Source organism: Drosophila mojavensis, unplaced genomic scaffold (genome assembly GCF_018153725.1).
Source record: "Drosophila mojavensis isolate 15081-1352.22 unplaced genomic scaffold, ASM1815372v1 contig_74, whole genome shotgun sequence".
Classification (NCBI taxonomy): domain Eukaryota; kingdom Metazoa; phylum Arthropoda; class Insecta; order Diptera; family Drosophilidae; genus Drosophila; species Drosophila mojavensis.
In genome coordinates this window covers 1,462,423-1,480,600 of record NW_025318899.1, presented here as the reverse complement: position 1 = coordinate 1,480,600, position 18,178 = coordinate 1,462,423, and the positions used below count along the sequence as shown (strand labels likewise).

General features: G+C 44.3%; 2 protein-coding genes across 2 annotated transcripts; both read right to left on the bottom strand.

Annotated features, from left to right (window-relative positions):
• Positions 1 to 22: 22 nt before the first annotated feature.
• On the bottom strand, positions 23 to 1,417 carry LOC6586497 (ras-related protein Rab-34). The gene is made up of 6 exons (XM_002012075.4): positions 1,031 to 1,417; positions 849 to 950; positions 733 to 797; positions 548 to 681; positions 271 to 496; positions 23 to 210 (listed from the first exon to the last, which is right to left on the bottom strand). The coding sequence occupies exons 1-6, from the start codon at positions 1,279 to 1,281 to the stop codon at positions 152 to 154; spliced, it is 837 nt and encodes a 278-aa protein (XP_002012111.2). The 5' UTR covers positions 1,282 to 1,417; the 3' UTR covers positions 23 to 151.
• A 257-nt stretch (positions 1,418 to 1,674) lies between these two features.
• On the bottom strand, positions 1,675 to 3,925 carry LOC6586496 (dynein axonemal intermediate chain 4). The gene is made up of 4 exons (XM_002012074.2): positions 3,718 to 3,925; positions 2,233 to 3,656; positions 1,956 to 2,171; positions 1,675 to 1,894 (listed from the first exon to the last, which is right to left on the bottom strand). Exons 1-4 carry the CDS (start codon positions 3,898 to 3,900, stop codon positions 1,675 to 1,677), a joined length of 2,043 nt encoding a protein of 680 aa, XP_002012110.2. The 5' UTR covers positions 3,901 to 3,925.
• Positions 3,926 to 18,178: the final 14,253 nt, after the last annotated feature.

The window sequence follows — 18,178 nt, the reverse complement described above, 5'->3', positions numbered from 1 at the left end:
TGGCAGTATGACGGCAACGCTGTAAAAATATTGAAATAAGTGGCAGCGCTAGTTTTAGATTTCAAATTTTAAAACCGTTTTATTATAAGTTTCTACGAATATTTGTGTAAAAGCTTGTTTATTGTACTTAAATAAAATTAGTGCAAGCTTTTCAGCAGGCGCAGCCACTTTTTTGTTTGTCAGAGCGACTGCCAAAGAAATTACGTAAATCTGTAAATTATATGTAGAGAGAAATTACTAAAATTCAGTTATTAATGCAATTTTCATTACCAAATTTGTGCGATTTTTCCGGTGTTTGTGTTGTCTGCTCCTTTGCTGTTGCTTGCAGTGTTTTCAATTGTTGCTGAACAGCTGCTTCGAAGGCTAAAGCAGCCAAGCGTTGAAAAAACTCTGTGATTTTGTACCCGGAACGCGCCGATACGGACCAAAATTCCGCCCTCAGCTCCGCAGCGGCGAGGCCTGCGATGCGCTCCATTCTCATGAACTCTTCTTTGGTCTGAAGTGGGACATATAAGAATAAAGTTGCTTAGTATGTACGTAAGCTTACCAATAGATCTGCCTTTGTGCCCACTAGAAATATCAAAGGTTTCTGTGCCGTGTTGTAATTCAGAGCACTCGATAGCCATTTCTTGGCTGCCTCCAGTGATTCCCGCTTGGACATGTCATAGGCGGCTACAATAACTGGAGAAGAGGTAATATAAATAGTAGGAATATAGGCATAGCTGGACCTACCACTGGCATTACGATAATAGGCGCCCGCAATGCACTTGAAACGCTCCTGGCCAGCCGTGTCCCACCTGCAGGAAAAGCGGAATTAGTATCAGAGTTGATGCAGTTGCTCCACTTACATTTCCAGGCTGAAATTGTGACCCAGTATGCTAAAATTCTCCAGCTCGAAGTCAACGCCAATTGTGGCTTTATAGTTGGACTGGAATTTGTCATAGCAGAAGCTGGAAAAGAAGAAGAGTTTAAAGGGAATTATTCACAATAGAAATAGATGTTCGTTCACACTGAACAGCGGTTGACCCACCGATTCACCATGGCCGTTTTGCCCACAGCGCAGTCGCCCACAAAGATGACCTTGCAGGGCCTCAGCTTCGGTTTCCTTGGCAGCTCCAGCTGGTAGCGCAGCTGTGGTGCGAAGTCCTTCTCCCGACTGTAGGGCGTCTGGGTGGTGCTGTAGGCGGGCGGCAGGTGGCGCAGGTGGGTGCGTGGGTCGTGCAGCGTCACAGTTGGCGGCGTGGGCAGCAGCAGATTCTGGCGCAGCGTATGAGACATCATGAACGTCGCGTTCTCAACTGAAAGCGAGACGAGCTCAGGCTGAAAGCTGAAGCGGAATGAATGAAAACAAAATCAAGCCACAATAACCGCAGGCCGAGGCTTGAACTTGGCGGCTATCAGGCGGCTCAAGGTGTGCTGCGACTTTATATGCAAATGTCTGTGATAGCAAAGCCCTCGAAACGGGGCTACGAGCGATAGAGAAGTGGCACAGGTGACCCAAAGCTTGGCCGACGGATTTTCCCAGTTTTTGTTTTGATTCCGATTTGCATGGAACAAACGGATGAGGGAACCGACTATATTTATAGTAATAGCTGTCTTATGGGATATACGATAACATATGGGAGATATTACTTTAATTATTGCTGAAATGATGTTCATATATTATATCTCAATTCATTGATCCGATGTGTGCTTGTCTCCGTTGGGATAATGAAAGGGGCCCACGCTCCTGACCTTCTGCAGCAGCTCTGGGTCCAGCTCCAGGGCCTTGTACAGCGCCCGCTTCAGCTGCTTGTACTGGAAGTGTGGCGGGAAGGGCATATCCTCGAAGGCGAGCATGAGCAGGTTGCCCGCCTCATTGCCCACGGCAAGGCAGCGACCACAGTGCGAGAAACTGGAAAAGAAATCACATGAGGATTACGGAACAGTGGGAAATGGACTAAGCCTGAGCCAACCAGAAGGTGGTGTAGTGAATCTTGGCGTCTATCGTGGTGGATGAGACGGGCTTCAGCGTGCTGTTGCGCAGATCCCAAATGTCGATGGTGCTGTGGCTGAGCGAGACCAAAATTGTGGAGTGGGTGCGGCTCCAGCGGGCGCAGTGCACCGGGGACAAGTGATGCTGGAGCGTGATCAATGGCAGCAGTATGCCAGCCATCCAGATGCGAATGCACCTGAAAGGGATTAGGCATAGAAGTAAGATTCCATTGGGGTTCTTCCACACAAATTGCTCACCAGTCGCTGCCGCAGGTCAGGTAAAGTTTGGGTGACCAGGGTGAGAAGTCCATGCAGACGGCGGCTGTTTCGTGCACCTGCCGCAGCTCCAGGTGCTGCAGCGGATAGTTGGTGGAGCACTTGTACATGGTGCCCTCATCGGTGAGCACGTAGTAGAGATCGCTCTGCAGTGGATCCAGGGCGAGTTCCAGGCACTGGACATACCGGTTGGCGAGCAGCGGCACACGATGCGCCGGCTGGGTGACGCTGATCCCCTCCAGCTCGGCCTCGGCACGCTGGAAATGCTGCTGCTCGAAGCCCAGCAGATGTGGACTAGTGATCAGCTGATACTTGATCACAGCGCCCGACTGCGAGGCAGCGAGGAAGGGCGTTATGTCCTGCTCGGCAAGGACATCATTATCGCTGGGGGGAATCCACTTGATGGCCGTCACCGGGTCAAAGTAGGGCGAGGTGGCGCGCTGCGATCGCGCCAGAGCTGGCTGATCCGGCTGTGAGATGTCACGAACCTCCACGTCGCCATTGTGCAGGCCAATGGCCAACAGCTGGGGTGATCCAGGCGAGAATTGGACCACCACCACGGGCACTGCATAGTTGTAACAGCGTTCCGGATTCACGGGATTCTTGATGTTCCACACATAGACATAGCCCCGGCGAAGCTTCCTGCCCAGCTTCGCATAGGTGTAGATGCCGTAGGAGACGGCCATAATGTCTCCATTGCTGGGACAGAAGCAGACGGAAGTGACTGCCTGCTGCTCCCTGGCCACTGGGGAGGGCGAGCTCAGCTTCCAAAGCAATTGTAGGCGATACTTGAACTTCACGTCCTCGGCGAGTGGATCGGGTGGCTGCATATTGCGAAAACGTCGCTGCTGCGGCTCAAACACATTGCTCGCCAGGATGCGCATGGTGAGCATCAGTGCCAAGCGGAAGCTGGGCAGCTGATTGATCTCCACGAATTGATCCACGCCTCCGAGGCGATAGGTGGTCACCTCCATTTTCTGGGCGCCATCTATGGGCACACTCTTAGTGGATGCCTCCAGGTCCTTGTACGTATCGAACATCTCAAAGTTCGAAACGTAGGAGCCCACCTGATCCGTTCGCAGGCGCTCCGTGTTGACCAAGCGGGATTTCAGTAGAGGCTCGATTGTTTGCGTATCCGCATCGACGGTTCTTCGGGATTTGTCGGTGCCCGCCAGCAGCTCCTCGTAGAGCTGGTTATCCGCCTGAACCTGTCGACCCTCCTCGGTGTCCAGCTCGGCTGTCAAGCTGGGTCGCTCGAAGAGCACCACCAGCGCTGTCTTGCGCAACAGCACTTTGATAAAGGGCGTGGCCGCCTTGGCGGATTTCCTTGGAGGAGGTCCAAAGGTCACGCTCTCCTCTTTGGACGTCTTCCTTTCCACCCCCAACTGCAGCTTGTACATATTTATCTGAGGAAATTCCCAGTTAGGACTGATGTATACGGATTCCCCTTGCCCTCCATCTACTCACACCCTGCGCTATGTCATCCAGTGAAGCCCGCATTACGCACTTCGTGCGATATTCAGGCGTGCGAAACTTCTGCATCGATAGCTCCTCCGTCTTAGTTGTTTTCATCAGCGGATGATTTTGGATCAGTTGGCTGAGCTGCTGGAAGTCAGCAGCTCTATATTCCTTGTTCAGCGGCCTGGACATTGCAGGTGCTTATAACCATCAATTCTTGTCTAATTTCTTCTACGGTATATCCTATTCCTATTAAGAGACAATTAAGGGGTATATTGTGGTATGCCGATTTCTGTTGCAGCCAGTACATAAATGGCTTACTGGTATAGAGCTGACGGGTGAAATACATTTTGATATTGAGTGAGTATAAGGAGCAATAACTTTATAATATGAGGTTGTATAAAAGTTGTAGAGTATTGAAGATCTGAAGAAGTAATTTTAAAATTCTCTTCTTTCAATATCAATAAATATCTATCGCATAATTTCCATACATTACTCTCCTCGCCTCAAAGCCCCTGCATTTGAGGAATATTTACAATTCTTATATGTATACTGTTCTTTTACTTGAAGCTCTCTACAGGGTATTTACTAGTTACTAACTCTCGCTTGTGGCACTTTTACTTGTTTGTAGTTTAGTTAACATGGAAACGCATCGTTGCCACGCGCCTGTTGCTATACGGCAGTGCCTCATATTGTTGCGCAGCTGCGCACATAAATATTCATAAACAAAATAATTTTCATTCACGCAAGCGCAAAATGAATTTCATTTGAAATTGTATCAAGTCGAAGCGCAACTACCCTAATAAGATGTAATCGATGCCTCAAAATTGCATAGTTGATGCGATATAATTGTGTACGATCACTAATGCAGCTATCGATACTTTAACTATTGTGAATGCAATTAGTTTGCAAATTAGAAAAAGCTTTGTGTGTTTCCGCGCGTCGCGTGTTTTTAATATACATATGTATGTACATATGTTTATATATGTATGTGTATATTACATATGAATGTGCATCATATGCGTTTTCGGTTGCTTCTAAACAAAGCGCGTGACTAAGTGATATGTGGCCGCAGCAAAAGAATAAAGATTAAAGATAATAATGGCAATTGCATGGTTCACAGACGCGCGCAGTGCAGACGAACTGTCTATTGTGAATGGAAAGACTTCCGCGACCCATACGCCAGCAACAACAACAACAAGAGAAACAAGTACAAAGCAAAAAGTTGGTATGACCTGTCACAAAAAAAAAAAAAAAACAAAGTTTCGTTTAAAATTTGTATAGCAATTAGACGCATACCAAAGCAATTTACACACACAGACAGCCGCATGCATGTGTAGCAATAGAAAGGGTCTTTAATTCCGCCACAGCGCATAGAAGTCAAAGCAAAAGAAGTTGTCTTATGTTAATTTTGCCTTTCTGCTTCGCTACGCTGATTCGCTTAATGAACAGGCCGCAGCCGCAGCCGCAGTCGGAGCAGCGACGCCGGCGTCGTCAGCGCCGGCACAGCAAGTGCAATATGTCAAATAGACAGACGAAGCAGCGAAAAGAAAGACGTTTTCCGCATGGGGGCCAAAAAGCCGCCGCATTGCATGTTGGTCAGCAACAACAGTAACGGCTACGGCAAGCAGCCACAGCCACAGCCACAGCAACAAATCGCCTTCGTTCACAATATAAACGCGTCAAGCGTAAAGCAATAAATGTGCAAGCGAAAAAGAGAATAAAATAACAGCGTAAAAGTTGCCTTGCGTGCATTATGAACTTTGCACGGGCGAGAGAGCAGGCAAGAAATGCGCCCGCTTGTTACACATTTTTTGGGCAAAAAAAGTAAGTATAAACAGAATAACAAATGGCGGACGGCAGCGACGTCGGCGTCGACGGCGCACAGTGCTTAAATGTGCAAAGAGTGGCAACGCTGCCAGCAGAACACCCACAATTTGCATTTCTTTCAGCAATAGGCACTTAAATATGATATTTATTTAGTTTTGCTTTGGGTGTGTCATTCCTCAGGCTGGAAAAGCGTTGAATATGCAGTTTGTTAATCAATAAATTTATTGTCACTGGTTTTTAATACCAAAGTAAAATATTCAACTATAAAAGTTTTTAATTGGCTGCATTTTACGAGCTTCTAATTGTCCACACCCAGAGCATCATAAAGTTTAATGGCTACAAGTTCATCTAGCATATGCACACAGAGTGGGAGAGAGAGACAGAGAGAGGGAGTGAAAGAGAGATAGGTGGTGGCCTGACCCGTGTCTTTGAACCGTTTTACGCTCATTCAGTGCGCCTTACACCTGTTTTATGCTTCCACTGGCCCCAATGTGCGTTCAGCGCTGCCAACGCCGACGCAGCAGCAGAGCCAACAGCAGCAGCAGCAGCAGCGCTGCGCTCATCGCTCGTCGTTGGGTGTAACATATTTTCTTTTTTCATTTTTCTGTGTTGGTTTTGTTTTGTTTTTTTTTTCCGCGCTTTACCGCCGTGCTTTAAGCCCTGTGCTTACAAAGCCGACTTTTATTCGTTAATTAACCGTCGTGCGGCGCAGAAGTGCCCGCTTAACGGAAATCGAAGCTTTTTGCGGAAACCAAAAGCGAGGGCGCTTCAAAGCAAAATAAAAAACAGTTTTCGATTCTCAGCACAATTGGGCACATAACACAACACCACCTGTGGCAACACTTGGCAGGTGCTGTAGCTGTCGCCAACGTCGCCGTCGCCGTCGCTGTCGTCGGCGTCGTTGTTGTTGTTGACGCCGCTGTTGACGTTGACGATGTTGTCGCCGTTGTCGCTTTTCACTCTTCTCTTTTCGTCGCAGTTGCATTCGAACGCGGCACGTGCGCCGTTGTTAGCTCCGGTTCCGATTCCGATTCCGTCTTCGACTCTGACTCCAACGGCAACTCCTGAGGCGACGCGTGCGCAGGCGCCCGTTTCGTAAACATTTTGAATTATTATAATTTTATGCAAATTAATTAAAGCGTGTTGTGCGTGCGTGTGTGTGTTCGTTTGTTCGTTCGTTCGTTCGTCGATCGTCGGTGTGTGTCAAATGTTAACAAGATTTTGCAATAAGGCGACGCCCGCATTTAACGCATAATCGCTCGATCAAGTCTTATCAGCGGCAGCATCTCAAGCATCTGTAAAATGTTGTTTTGGAAGCGGCTTTGTCGACCCCAAGGCGAGCCAGCAGCAGCGGCAGCAGCAGCCGCATCAGCAACGCCAACTACGAGTAAGTTTTAAATTTAGCTAGCCACGCCCCCATTATTATAAACGCCCACGCGGCGCCTCGCTTATTTGTTAAATATGCACAAACAGAAAACATTTTAAAATCGAAAATTGTGAAAGAGAAAAATGTTTTTTTTTTCCCCGACTTTTTTCTCTCCTCTTCTTTCTTTTATGGCTGTACATGAAATCCGTGCGTCTCATTAGCATAATTTACAACTTAAAATTGTTTCGGTTTCTGTTTCTGTTTTTATTGACTGGTTTATTGATTTCATTTTGTGATTTCGTTCGCCCGTTCCAGACTCCCAGACCCAAATATTATAATCGACTCGCTCTGCCTCGACGGGCCCGGCCGTCGTCTTGAGCCGCATAATAAATTACCATCAAATTTTATCACCTAACAAAAAGATGTGCTCGCTGATCAGGCAAATGCGTGAAGCAGCTTTAATCCATTGAGCATTGAATGAATAATATCATTTTTTATGTAAAAATTGACTTTACTGAAGTTTGTTCTGGCTTGGCAAAAACAAAAAAAGAAAGAAAGAAGATTTATGAATGAGTTTGGCATGTTTAACATAATTATGCATATCTCACAGACTGCTTGAGATTTAGATACAATCGCAAGATCAATCTATTAAATTAGTAAGAGTGATAGAGTTGGCATCGATGTGGACTAGAAGTTGCTCTCGAAACGGGGAAGTTTGAGTTCAAGAAATGATTTATAAATATATATATATGTACATAAAAAGAAAGGGCTTAAGAGTAGCTGTGTTACGCCTAAAGTGAATTGTGTTACTATCGATAATTATCGATATATTTACAAAATTATATGCTAAAAGGGAACTGTACAAACTTTTTCTGCACGCTTGCTTACAAATGAAATCCGATCGATATAACGGGCCGATCTATCAAATAGATAATAAATAGAAAAATGAATACTGGGTATATATAGAGATTCCTATCTGTAAAGACACATTTATAGAAAATCTCATTAAAAATTAATATTGCATAATATTGCACATATCAAGCCCCTAAACCAAGGTTCTACAGGGTATTATAGCGTGTTTCTAGTATGAACACCTTCAGCTTGGCGTGGGATGTATGTAAATTTCCATGCATAGTTTCAGCGATCAAATCTAATCATAGTTAGAGCCTTTCTGCCAGAGTCTGGGTCTGGGCACGAGCTACATCTAATTGGGGCTGGGGCAACGCTTACGCTTCGCCAAGCAACCAACTGTCGGTTCGCATTGCCACGAGTTGAGGCAAGTGGACCCAACGGTGAGCTCTTGTGGTTTTGTCAGCCATTGCGACTCCTTTTCTACTAAGACTCTCCCTCTCTCTCTCTCTCTCTCTCTCTTTCTCACTCTCTGTGTCTCATTCTTTTGGTCTGGGCTGTTATTTTGGTCAACATGACTCTGACTTGTGGTAATTTGATGTTAATGACACTCATCAGCAGCGACAACAACAACAACAACAACCACAGACAGACAGCAGTGACATCGACACCGGCTATAGCCCTGCCCCACACAACTTGCCCTAGCCCCTCTTCCCTTTATAGCCTAGTCAAAAACGTCGCACACTTAACACGATTCCAGTAGATCGTTCCGACTTTTTTATGTGATTTCCCCGTCTCTCCCGCTTCCCTCCTCTGCCAAAGTCGTGGCGCATAATCGGCTTAGACCTAAGAGAGTCAGCCTATGCCTTGGCTATATTTCGACTGTCTCTCATGCTCTCCCTCTCTCTCTCTCTCTCTCTGTCTATGCGCTCCATTTAGGCATTCTTGTTATTAGTTTGTGTCTTGAGTCTTCTGTTTTCGAAACGCCATCAAGTTGCATGTTTTATGCGGCTCGTAAAACCACGCTTCGATATGCGTATAAAAATGAGTTCAACATTTTGTTGTGACACATTTTATGGCTGTCTCCCTGCTTATAGCACGACCTGGCAACGGTTGCCATAAATTTGTCACGTTATATGCTACAGGTAGAAGGACTAACCTAAGCTGCATACATTTGGAAGTCAAATTTCCTGAAACTCTGCTTGAATTTAAATCGAAACTATTACTGCGATCGACCAATAGATGCTAGACCTACGAAATCTTCAATTCCGAAGCTTACTTCCTAAAAATTTACTCAGCCTTAGCAGTCCACTATGTATTGGCATAGCATTCATATCTATTATCCAGATATATCTCTTGGCTATATCTACAACAAATCTTGATTATGTTCCGCTCCATGTTACAAAAGACTTTATAGTACGATAAGGTCGCTTAACCTCTTGCCGTTTTCGTAATTGTTCCATAACTGCCGTAACTCTGCGCCACGCCCTATCACATCCAACAGCGACTTCTCAAGTCCATCTCTCCGTTTGCTGGCCCCCACAAAATTGTTCATAAATTACAAGCGAAAAACCGTCGCAATGGCCAAAAGCAGCGCCTACACCATCATTATCAGCTTGTAAATAAAAAGACTTTATCAATCGCTGGGCCTGGGGCTTCGGGCATCAAGCATCTCTGGTATCGACCATCTGGTATCCAGGTATCCAATGCCCTGGAACCAACTCTCTCACCTAATAACATAAAAGTTATCGGAATGGCCAAAAGAGGAGTCTCTCTCTCTCTCTCTCGCTCTCCCCCTGGGTAGATTCAAGCAGAAGAAGAAGAGAAGCTTGTCCCGGCTGTCGTTGTTGTTGTTGTTGTTGTCGGGGAGGCTAAGTACAAATATTTTTATTTATGATTTTACAGATCAGCATATTGCTCAATAATTTTTATAAGCCAGGCCCCGCCAACAAAATAACTTTCAAATTATCCCCGCCCGTTTCGTTGAGCGGGGTCAGGCTGCAGACTGCACGGGAGGTAAAACGAGGGGGAGGGGTGGGGGTAAGCCGAGAGAGGTTGGCCGCTTAAGTGCGCCAATTTTGAAATTATTGGCGGCTGCGTATGCAGATAATCGTGACCCGGCTGCGCACACACACGCAGTTAAATGGTGGGCAGGCGGGGCAGACGCAGGATCGAGGCTCAATTCCGAGGCTGAGCAATGCGGCCAATAACTCAAGCAGTGCCGAATTACAGTAGAAACTCGATAAATGTGACAATTAACAAGTAGAGAGCGGCGGCTTGGAAAGTTGAGTAGTTTGGCAAGCATAAGGTAAATAAAACGAAAGGTAGAGAGAGCTGTTCAGATAGACGTAAGACAGATAGAAAATGGTAACAAATGTTAGAAATTGAGAGAAATAGCAATCGAAAGAAATTAAATTGTACGGAAAGATTAACTATTCTGTAGTAGCTTTTCTATTCTTATAGTAGAATGGAATGACATGGTAGTAGAGTAATATTAGTGGTAGGATTGTAGTCGAACTGTAGTAGAATAAGATAGTATCAGAATTGTTGAACTGTAGTAGAATAACAGAAGTAGTAGAACTGTAGTTGAATAGTAGTAGTAATGGAACTGTAGTAGAATAGTAGTAGTAATAGAACTGTAGTAGAATAGTAGTAGCAGTAAAACTGTAGTAGAATAGTAGTAGCAGTAAAGCTGTAGTAGAATGGTAGTAGTAATAGAACTGGAGTAGAATAGTAGTCGTAGTAAAGCTGTAGTAGAACTGTAGTAGAATAGTAGTAGTAATAGAACTGTAGTAGAATAGTAGTTGTAGTAAAGCTGTAGTAGAATAGTAGTAGTAATAGAAATGTAGCAGAATAGTAGTAAAACTGTAGTTGAATAGTAGTAGAACTGTAGTAGAATAGTAGTAGAACTGTAACTGTAGTGCAAATAGTATAATTGTAGAACTGTCGAAGAAACGTGGTAGAATCGTAGTAGAAGAGGAAATTCTATTCACCTATGTTATAGTTAACAAGTTTCCACATTAACGAGCTACCACTGTAATAAAAACTGCACAAATTTCTGTGCGAAAGTTGTTTGCCTTCTGCGCTTTGGGGCGCAACATTTTTTGGCTAGCTATTTGTATATGGAACTCGTATATCATGACACATTAATGTAATTTCTCTATTTGGCATAGTTTTTCCAGCGAGCTGTCTTTCTGAGTAGCCCTGATCGAGCGCTATTTGGGGCAGCCTAATATTTTCCCATAAATAATGCGAGGTCGAGAGAAAATTACTTTAAAATTTATGGCATTTACCACTGGGGAATCGCGAGCTGTACGGCCCTTCATCTCTCTTTCTCTCTCTCATTCGCTCTCTCTCTCTCTCGCTCTCTGTGTATCTTACACGCTGATTTGGCCCTTTTATTTTTGCAATTTATGAGCCTGAGAGCCGTACAGGTAAAGCACAAAGAAACTGAGAAGTTGCCTCCTCCTCCTACTCCGCCTCCGCCTCCGCCTGCTCCTCCTCCTTCAACTCGAGAGTTTTTTGCTGCAGCAAGTGATATTCGCAAATAACGTGTTTCGGCATGTTTTGTTGTTGTTGTTGTGTTTGGGCAAGTGGGCGGGCCAATGGATCTTGAAAGTTCGCACGATTGATGATCCACTGATGGAGCCACAGACGGACGGACGGCCGAACGAACGGGCGGACAGACAGACGGACTGTCAGGCGAACTGACAGTTGCGATGACGCCGGCCTGTCACCGCACTGACATAGCCATTTATGTAATTACACGCGGCTCTGGCCGTATCACAAAGCGATCGCGATCCGCAACGCACCACCACGGTGCTGCACCACAGCGCTGCACCTCACCGCCAGCTTGTAATTATTTTCTACTTAATCTTCATCACATGCGCAACATGTCGAAAACTTAAGCGAATCGACGCGCTGCACTCAGCTCCGAAAACAAAAAGCTTAAGAGAAAAACGTGCCAGGTACCCACACAGCGTGCTTCACACCTGGCCGTGGCTATGGCTTTGGCTTTGGCTTTGGCTTTGTCTTGAGCTTGAACTCGTGCACTTATTCCACTTTCCTCGTAGAGAACCGAGAGAGTGTGACGCAGCATAACTAATCTGTCTTCTATTAAAATGAATTTGTACATAATTAAGTGATATTTATACCTAAATTAAATTCGATCAGATGATTAATGGGTAATCAGATGAAATCTTATCGAAGATCACAGAACAAACTGGAATACCTTGGCAGAGTAAAAAGAGTAAAAGACTAATTGATGAAGAGATTTTTAGAAGATAAGGCATGTCGTTTGGCTTTATTTTGGGTTCAAGTTATAGAGTTGTTTCCAAGCTGGTGATATATGGGTGCGCCGTGGTTTAAGTTATATATAGAAAAATATGTGAGATATAGATATAGAAATATGTGAACTACTGATAGTTAGTCCTTAAGCTATACCATATCTTGATATTGGAAGACTATAAGAGGCAATTCCCTTCTATCTCTATGTATATTATAGCATGTCAACAAGTCGATCACTTATTGAATAGATCAGACCCTTGACAACGATATAAATATTCATGCAATGCAGTGAAAGTTCAACTCATCGATGCAATTGTTATTGCTCATATATGGTCACAATTAAGTGAGAACGATAAGCCATATATACTCCTATTCACATATATTCCACATACAATCGCTAATAAAGTCACGTAATCAACAAATCACTGTGAAATATCACCGCCCCGTGATTTATCGGCTGTGCAGCCCTGCGGGTTAGCTCCAAAAGTGAAAATGAATAAGCGGACATGTAATGGGCCGCAGCTAAATGCAGAACGCAAGACGCAAAACGATCCTCCACTGCGACTTCACCTGCATCCCAGCTCAGCCCCGCTCGCAGCTCACCTGCCCTCACCTTACGCTGCATATCAGGTGTTTAGGGTCTGCCACAAAACAATCGCCGCATGCAGATGAAGCGCATGTGAACGTGCCTCAGTTATCATCTGTGGGGCAGTTGTTAAAGCCGTTTCTGTTTCTTCTTGTTTACCTCGTCTTCATCTTGTTCCTTTCCGTCTTCTTTTTTTTTGGAGGATTTTGTACTTCTCAACCTCTGACCGAATTTCCAAGCGATAATTATCGGCTGGCGTGCAAATATGCGGAAAGAATTCCCCGTGGCTTGTTATTGTCTTTTGTCTTATGTTTTGACTGCTGCTCTTTGATTTTCGGGCTTTGAGCTTTAAATGGAACTAATTAAATTTAGCGCAAAGCGCATTAAATTTCCTTATCCTGGCAAACAGTGCAGGCCCACTTGGCTTGTTTCAAGCTAAATCTGCGGGTGTGTGTGTTATTAAAAATTGCTACTAAATATTTATTCTTGGCCTTTTAACTGCTAGATCTAGTTATTTTATGTGAAAAGAATGTAACAGAAAGCAACAGAATATTTCCATAAAATATTGGTACTTCGCTCAAAAGCAATACAAACCTGTTTCCTTTAATTTGTTCTTCGCTAAGTCTGGCTTTTTTGCAGAGTATGATTTTTTTTTAAAGCCCTCTAAATGCTGTTCCTAGTGTAAAACCAAGAAAATCTTTTACATGACTCTTTATGCATGCAAACCTAAATTTCAAAGCATGCGAATCGCAGAGAAGAGCGGCTTAGCTCTTCATACCTATGTTTACAGTGTGAACTCCAGTTGTTTTTTGTTTTTTTCAAATATCACAGCCAGAGCTTTTTAAATTTGCAGATTTAAGCTTTCAATTTAGCTTCTTTTCTGCCATTTAGCTTCTTTTCCTTAGCAACGCTTCAAAGCACACATGCACGCACACACACGCAAATCAACATAATTGGGGCTTGCAAATCATTTGGTTACCGCCCATTCACACAGCCTAGCATCCAGCTCCACAAATTGGGGCAAAATCTTGCCCGTGTGTCTGTGTGTGCTGTTGGCTCTGCTTGTGCCTCTGCCTCTGCTTCTGCCTCTGCCTCTGTCTGTGCCTCATGCCACACTGATTTAGTGTCATATAAAACGAGTAAGTGAAGATTATGTTACCAGAATTAATTGCAGCCAAGGTGAAGGTAGAGCGGCCTCCACGTCACATGGGGGAAATGACAGTCGCTGTGCCCGTGTGCCCAAGTCCCGAGTCCCTCTGCTCCCCTTTGTGCCGCTTCCTTCCCACATTCCCGCATTCCCTTGCGTGACAGCACGTGCTAAAGTTGAAGTTGTCTGAAACTCCTCGAACTTCTTTCTTTCTCTCTTGCTGCGTATTTTGATAATTTAATTGAAAAAATGACAGTGGCTGAAGCCGTACAAAAAACTGACTCCAATCACTGGGCATATATTGATTTTATGATCACATTAGTGCGTCCTGCCCCCAGGGCGTGCTTTTGCCACCTGCGCTAAACGACAGCTGCAGGTGTTGACTACACTGATTTGGTGTCATCTTCAACTAACTAGGGGCTGTTTCAACATCAGCGTGATAATATGTGCTTTATGCGTATATCAAGGAAATGCAGTTGGGTTTCTTATTTTGGAGGAAGTATTGATTTACCCATGGGGAACTGAGCTAAACAAATATGTTGCAGGTGCTCTACAATTTTAATTTATTTGGGAAACAAAAAATAAAAGTAGGAATAATGAGCAATGAAATTTAATCAGGGTGCGAGAGATTAAGATAAAGCTTTTAAATAATGTAAACTTAGTGGAGGAGTTGAGAGAGAGAGATAGACAGAAAGAGAAAATTTATTCAGATGGTAGGAAGAAAATAAGAAAACAGAGAGAATGAGGGCCAGAAAATGAGGATAGGGAGAGAGAAAATTATCTCCTGCGTCCATCTGCACTTGAACTTGAGGTTTCCATCACAGGCCAAAACTAGTAGTTCCAGCATGTCCCTCACCCTTTCCTAAGCTCCTCACTTCAGCTTAAAGCAATGTAAACTAATCGTGTTTTCCGAAATATTTTCTTATTTATCTAAACGTAAATCAATCAAAGCTTTCAGCTCGTATTTAGTAAATTCTTTTGGTTGAATTATTTGCACAATTGATTCTGCTGTTTGAGAATGAATTTTGCTAGCTTGAAAGTAGCTCAGACTTTGATAAATGCATTTCGTATGCAGGCACAAACGACTACTCATACTCGTACTCGTGCTCATACTCAGTATTCATATTCATATTTGCATTTGTGTAATGCAGCTGGAAACTAAACCAGATGCAGTCAATATTTGAGTTTGGGTTCAACGTTGAGTTCCCTCTGACCAGTGCAAACAAACAGCTCAAACAAATGCCTGAAAAGCAAATTTGCCTGAGGCTGCCAGGCTGCAAGCTTTAAATATTTAAATTAAATATATTTTTGCTGGGGTCGCATCAGCAAAAGCAGAGCAAGAATAAAAAAAAAATCGTTACAATTTAATAATTTGTCAAGTGGAAAAAGCGAACAAGTAAACGTGCTCAACTGCAGCTAGCTCGACTAGGACATACCCAGTAGCTGTCTGGGAGTATAGATGTTTCATGAATATATACATATACATATATTGCAATGGACATACGAATGACCATATGACAGGACAGACACAAAATCAGACATGCTCCGAGGAGAGTTCATCACATCCTTTATAAGTCCCACATTGATGGGTATTCGAAATACAACTGGCAACATAGAAAACATGGCATACCCCAGCACCTGGCAGCAGTCAATTTGCCTGAACAACTCAGCGCAGATTAACGCTTCAGGGATCTGCAGGGATCCTGCCCCTCCTCTAAATCTCTCCTGTCCCCACGCCTCAATTGTAAGTCCCTCATAATTATATGCACGCAATTAGAGGGCAGGCAGGCAGGCAGGCAAGCAACCCTTGCAGCACGCCGTGCAGCCAAGTAAATAGCCAGTGGGGGCTGGCCTGCCTACCCCCCTGCCCTGCCCACCTGCCTCCCATTCAGGAACTCAGCTGAACGTGTCGTGAAAAACAATTACCAAGCACCACAAGCCGGTTGCAGAAACAGAAACAAGCAGCAGGAGGAGCAGGAGCAGAAGTAGAAACCCTGTTGCACATACCCTCGGCTGCGTTTATGCCACCGATACCTGCCTCCTGCTGGCCGCGTTCTGCCTCAACACATTACGTAATCCTTTTTGAGCAAAGTTGTAAGCGCAAATTGTTTAGATTCCATCTTTTCTCCTCTTCTTTTTCGTTTTGCAACATTCATTTTGTATGCCTCCATCTGTCGCTCCTTGTCTTACTTTCCGCTGTTTCCATATTTTGTTTGGTTTTTTTTTTATTATTTTTGATAATTTTCCTTGTTGGATTTGCGTTTCTGAGTGGGAAGCAGTAGCAGAAGAAGAAGAGGAAGAAGAAGATGCAAAGCGGATTTCGTGGCATATTTTATGAGCACAGATGTGCGCGTTCTACACCAGAGACAGAAACGTAGACAGAGCTGCTGACCCAATGGGTTCGTAGTTATGAAAACAAGATGCAGAAGAACGTTGAGCAATTGACGAATATGGAATACCCTCACGATATAAAGAGAGAGAGAGAGAGAGAGAGAGAGCGAGAGTGAGAGTGAGAGTGAGAGAGAGAGAGAGAGAGGGAGAGAGAGAGAGGGAGAGAGAGAGATGGGTTATAAAGTAATCTATGGTAATGTGGTTGAAAGGAGAAGTTGTTCTACCTTTGCTCACTGTCAAAATCATTGTTCTATGACGAAAATCCCATTCTAATATCATTTAGAAGTCCTAAACTATAGTTGATTGGTAAACTGAATAACTTCAAGGACTCATGGACTCATCCAGCATTATCGGTCTCTGCGTTAACTCCCTTTTAACCCTACTTTCCTTAACCCAACCATACTTGATAGATCCACTTGAATGTGGATATAAACCAGTTGGATCTAGCTTAGGTTCAATATGGTCGACTCGGAAGATCTTCGCAGTTATAGGCCCGTTCATCAGCGCCTTTTCCCAATAGACATCTAGCTCTGTCCCTAGGTGAACTCTCTATGGAATCTGCTCTGAAATGATTAGCATATTTTTATTGCTACTTCGAAATCACTTGAACTTTTACTTGTGACCTTCGATGGTTTTCGCTGTCAAATTTTTCGCTGTTGTTGCTTTAAATGGAAATGCCTGGGAGAGACCTTTGAAGTGGCATCTAATCATTCTGCTCGCCGGCAGCAGAACAACCCCCCCGGAACAGCCTAGATCTCCCGCTCTGCCTCCATATCCCACTGCTGTCAGAATGCTGTCATACTCCCTGGTTAAAAAATGAAAAAAAAAAAACAAAAGCGAAGGCGGATAAAAGAAACAAGCGCGTGCCTCGCTGCCCCAGTGGAGAAGGTAGGGGTAGGGGTAGGGCAAGAGGCAGAGGGGCTTGCGGTGGTATAGCAACGACTGCAAAAAGATGATGAGAAACTTGAGCGTCAAGCAGGCAGAAGCTTTAAGCCGCTAAATTGTATCGGATTACAGCAAATTCCAAGCTAAAATTCCTTGCCCACAGGCGGCGGGCCGAGCTCAGCCAGCTGCCTATATTCCGTCTGCCCTCAGCTGCCCCCCTCTCTCTCTCTCTTTGTTCCTTGGAGCAGCTATGTTAATGAAGGTGCTTCAGCCGGCATAGATGTGGGCAGGGGCGGACAGAGGCAAGGTAGAGCTCAGCTCGTCGTCCTGCTGCTGCTGCTGCAACTCCTCGCCTACAATGGCTGGGGGCATAGAATGCATTGAAACGGCGCTGGCTAGCAGTGGAACGCGAGGAGGGGCCGGATGACACACAAGTGCTGAGCCAGCTGAACCCGTGAACTCGCGTGGGCTGAGCGCGCGATAGCGAACGCGAATCGTAGCACAGTTACAGTTAACAACGAGCAAAGACAATCAATCGCGATGGCTGTGAGCCCCTTAACCAAAGCCCAGACCTAAAGCCAAAGCCAAAGCCAAACCAAAACAAAAATTGCGAGTTCAACTCGCACACAGAAATTGCACACAATTTGCCTAATTCGCGCGCGCCTCTCTCAGGCCCGCTCGCATCGCCAGCTCCAAGTGAAAGATAGAAAAAAGCAAAAACATTCAAAACAGGATGAGCCGCGGTGCTGAAATTGCTGCGGTTTGTATACCCTGTATTCAAATGTAGTAGAGGGTGGTATCAAATGAGCAGATGGAGTGCCAAAATTAGTTTGAAATGAAAAAATATAATGAAATATGTAGTTGCTCTAAATATTAAATACCCTGTAGTTGGTATTTTTAGGAGAGGGTGAATAGAATTGAAAGTATTTATGTTCGAATTGGTATAAAATATTTATAAAATATATTTTTATATATTTACAAGTCTATTTCATATGGCAATTTAACTTAACATTGATAGAGGCTAATTTGAATGTATTATTATTATTTTATTATTAAATTTATATTATTTTTTAAGATTTATACAAATTAATTATCCTGTAAATCAAATTTTAACATGGAAGTATTTGCT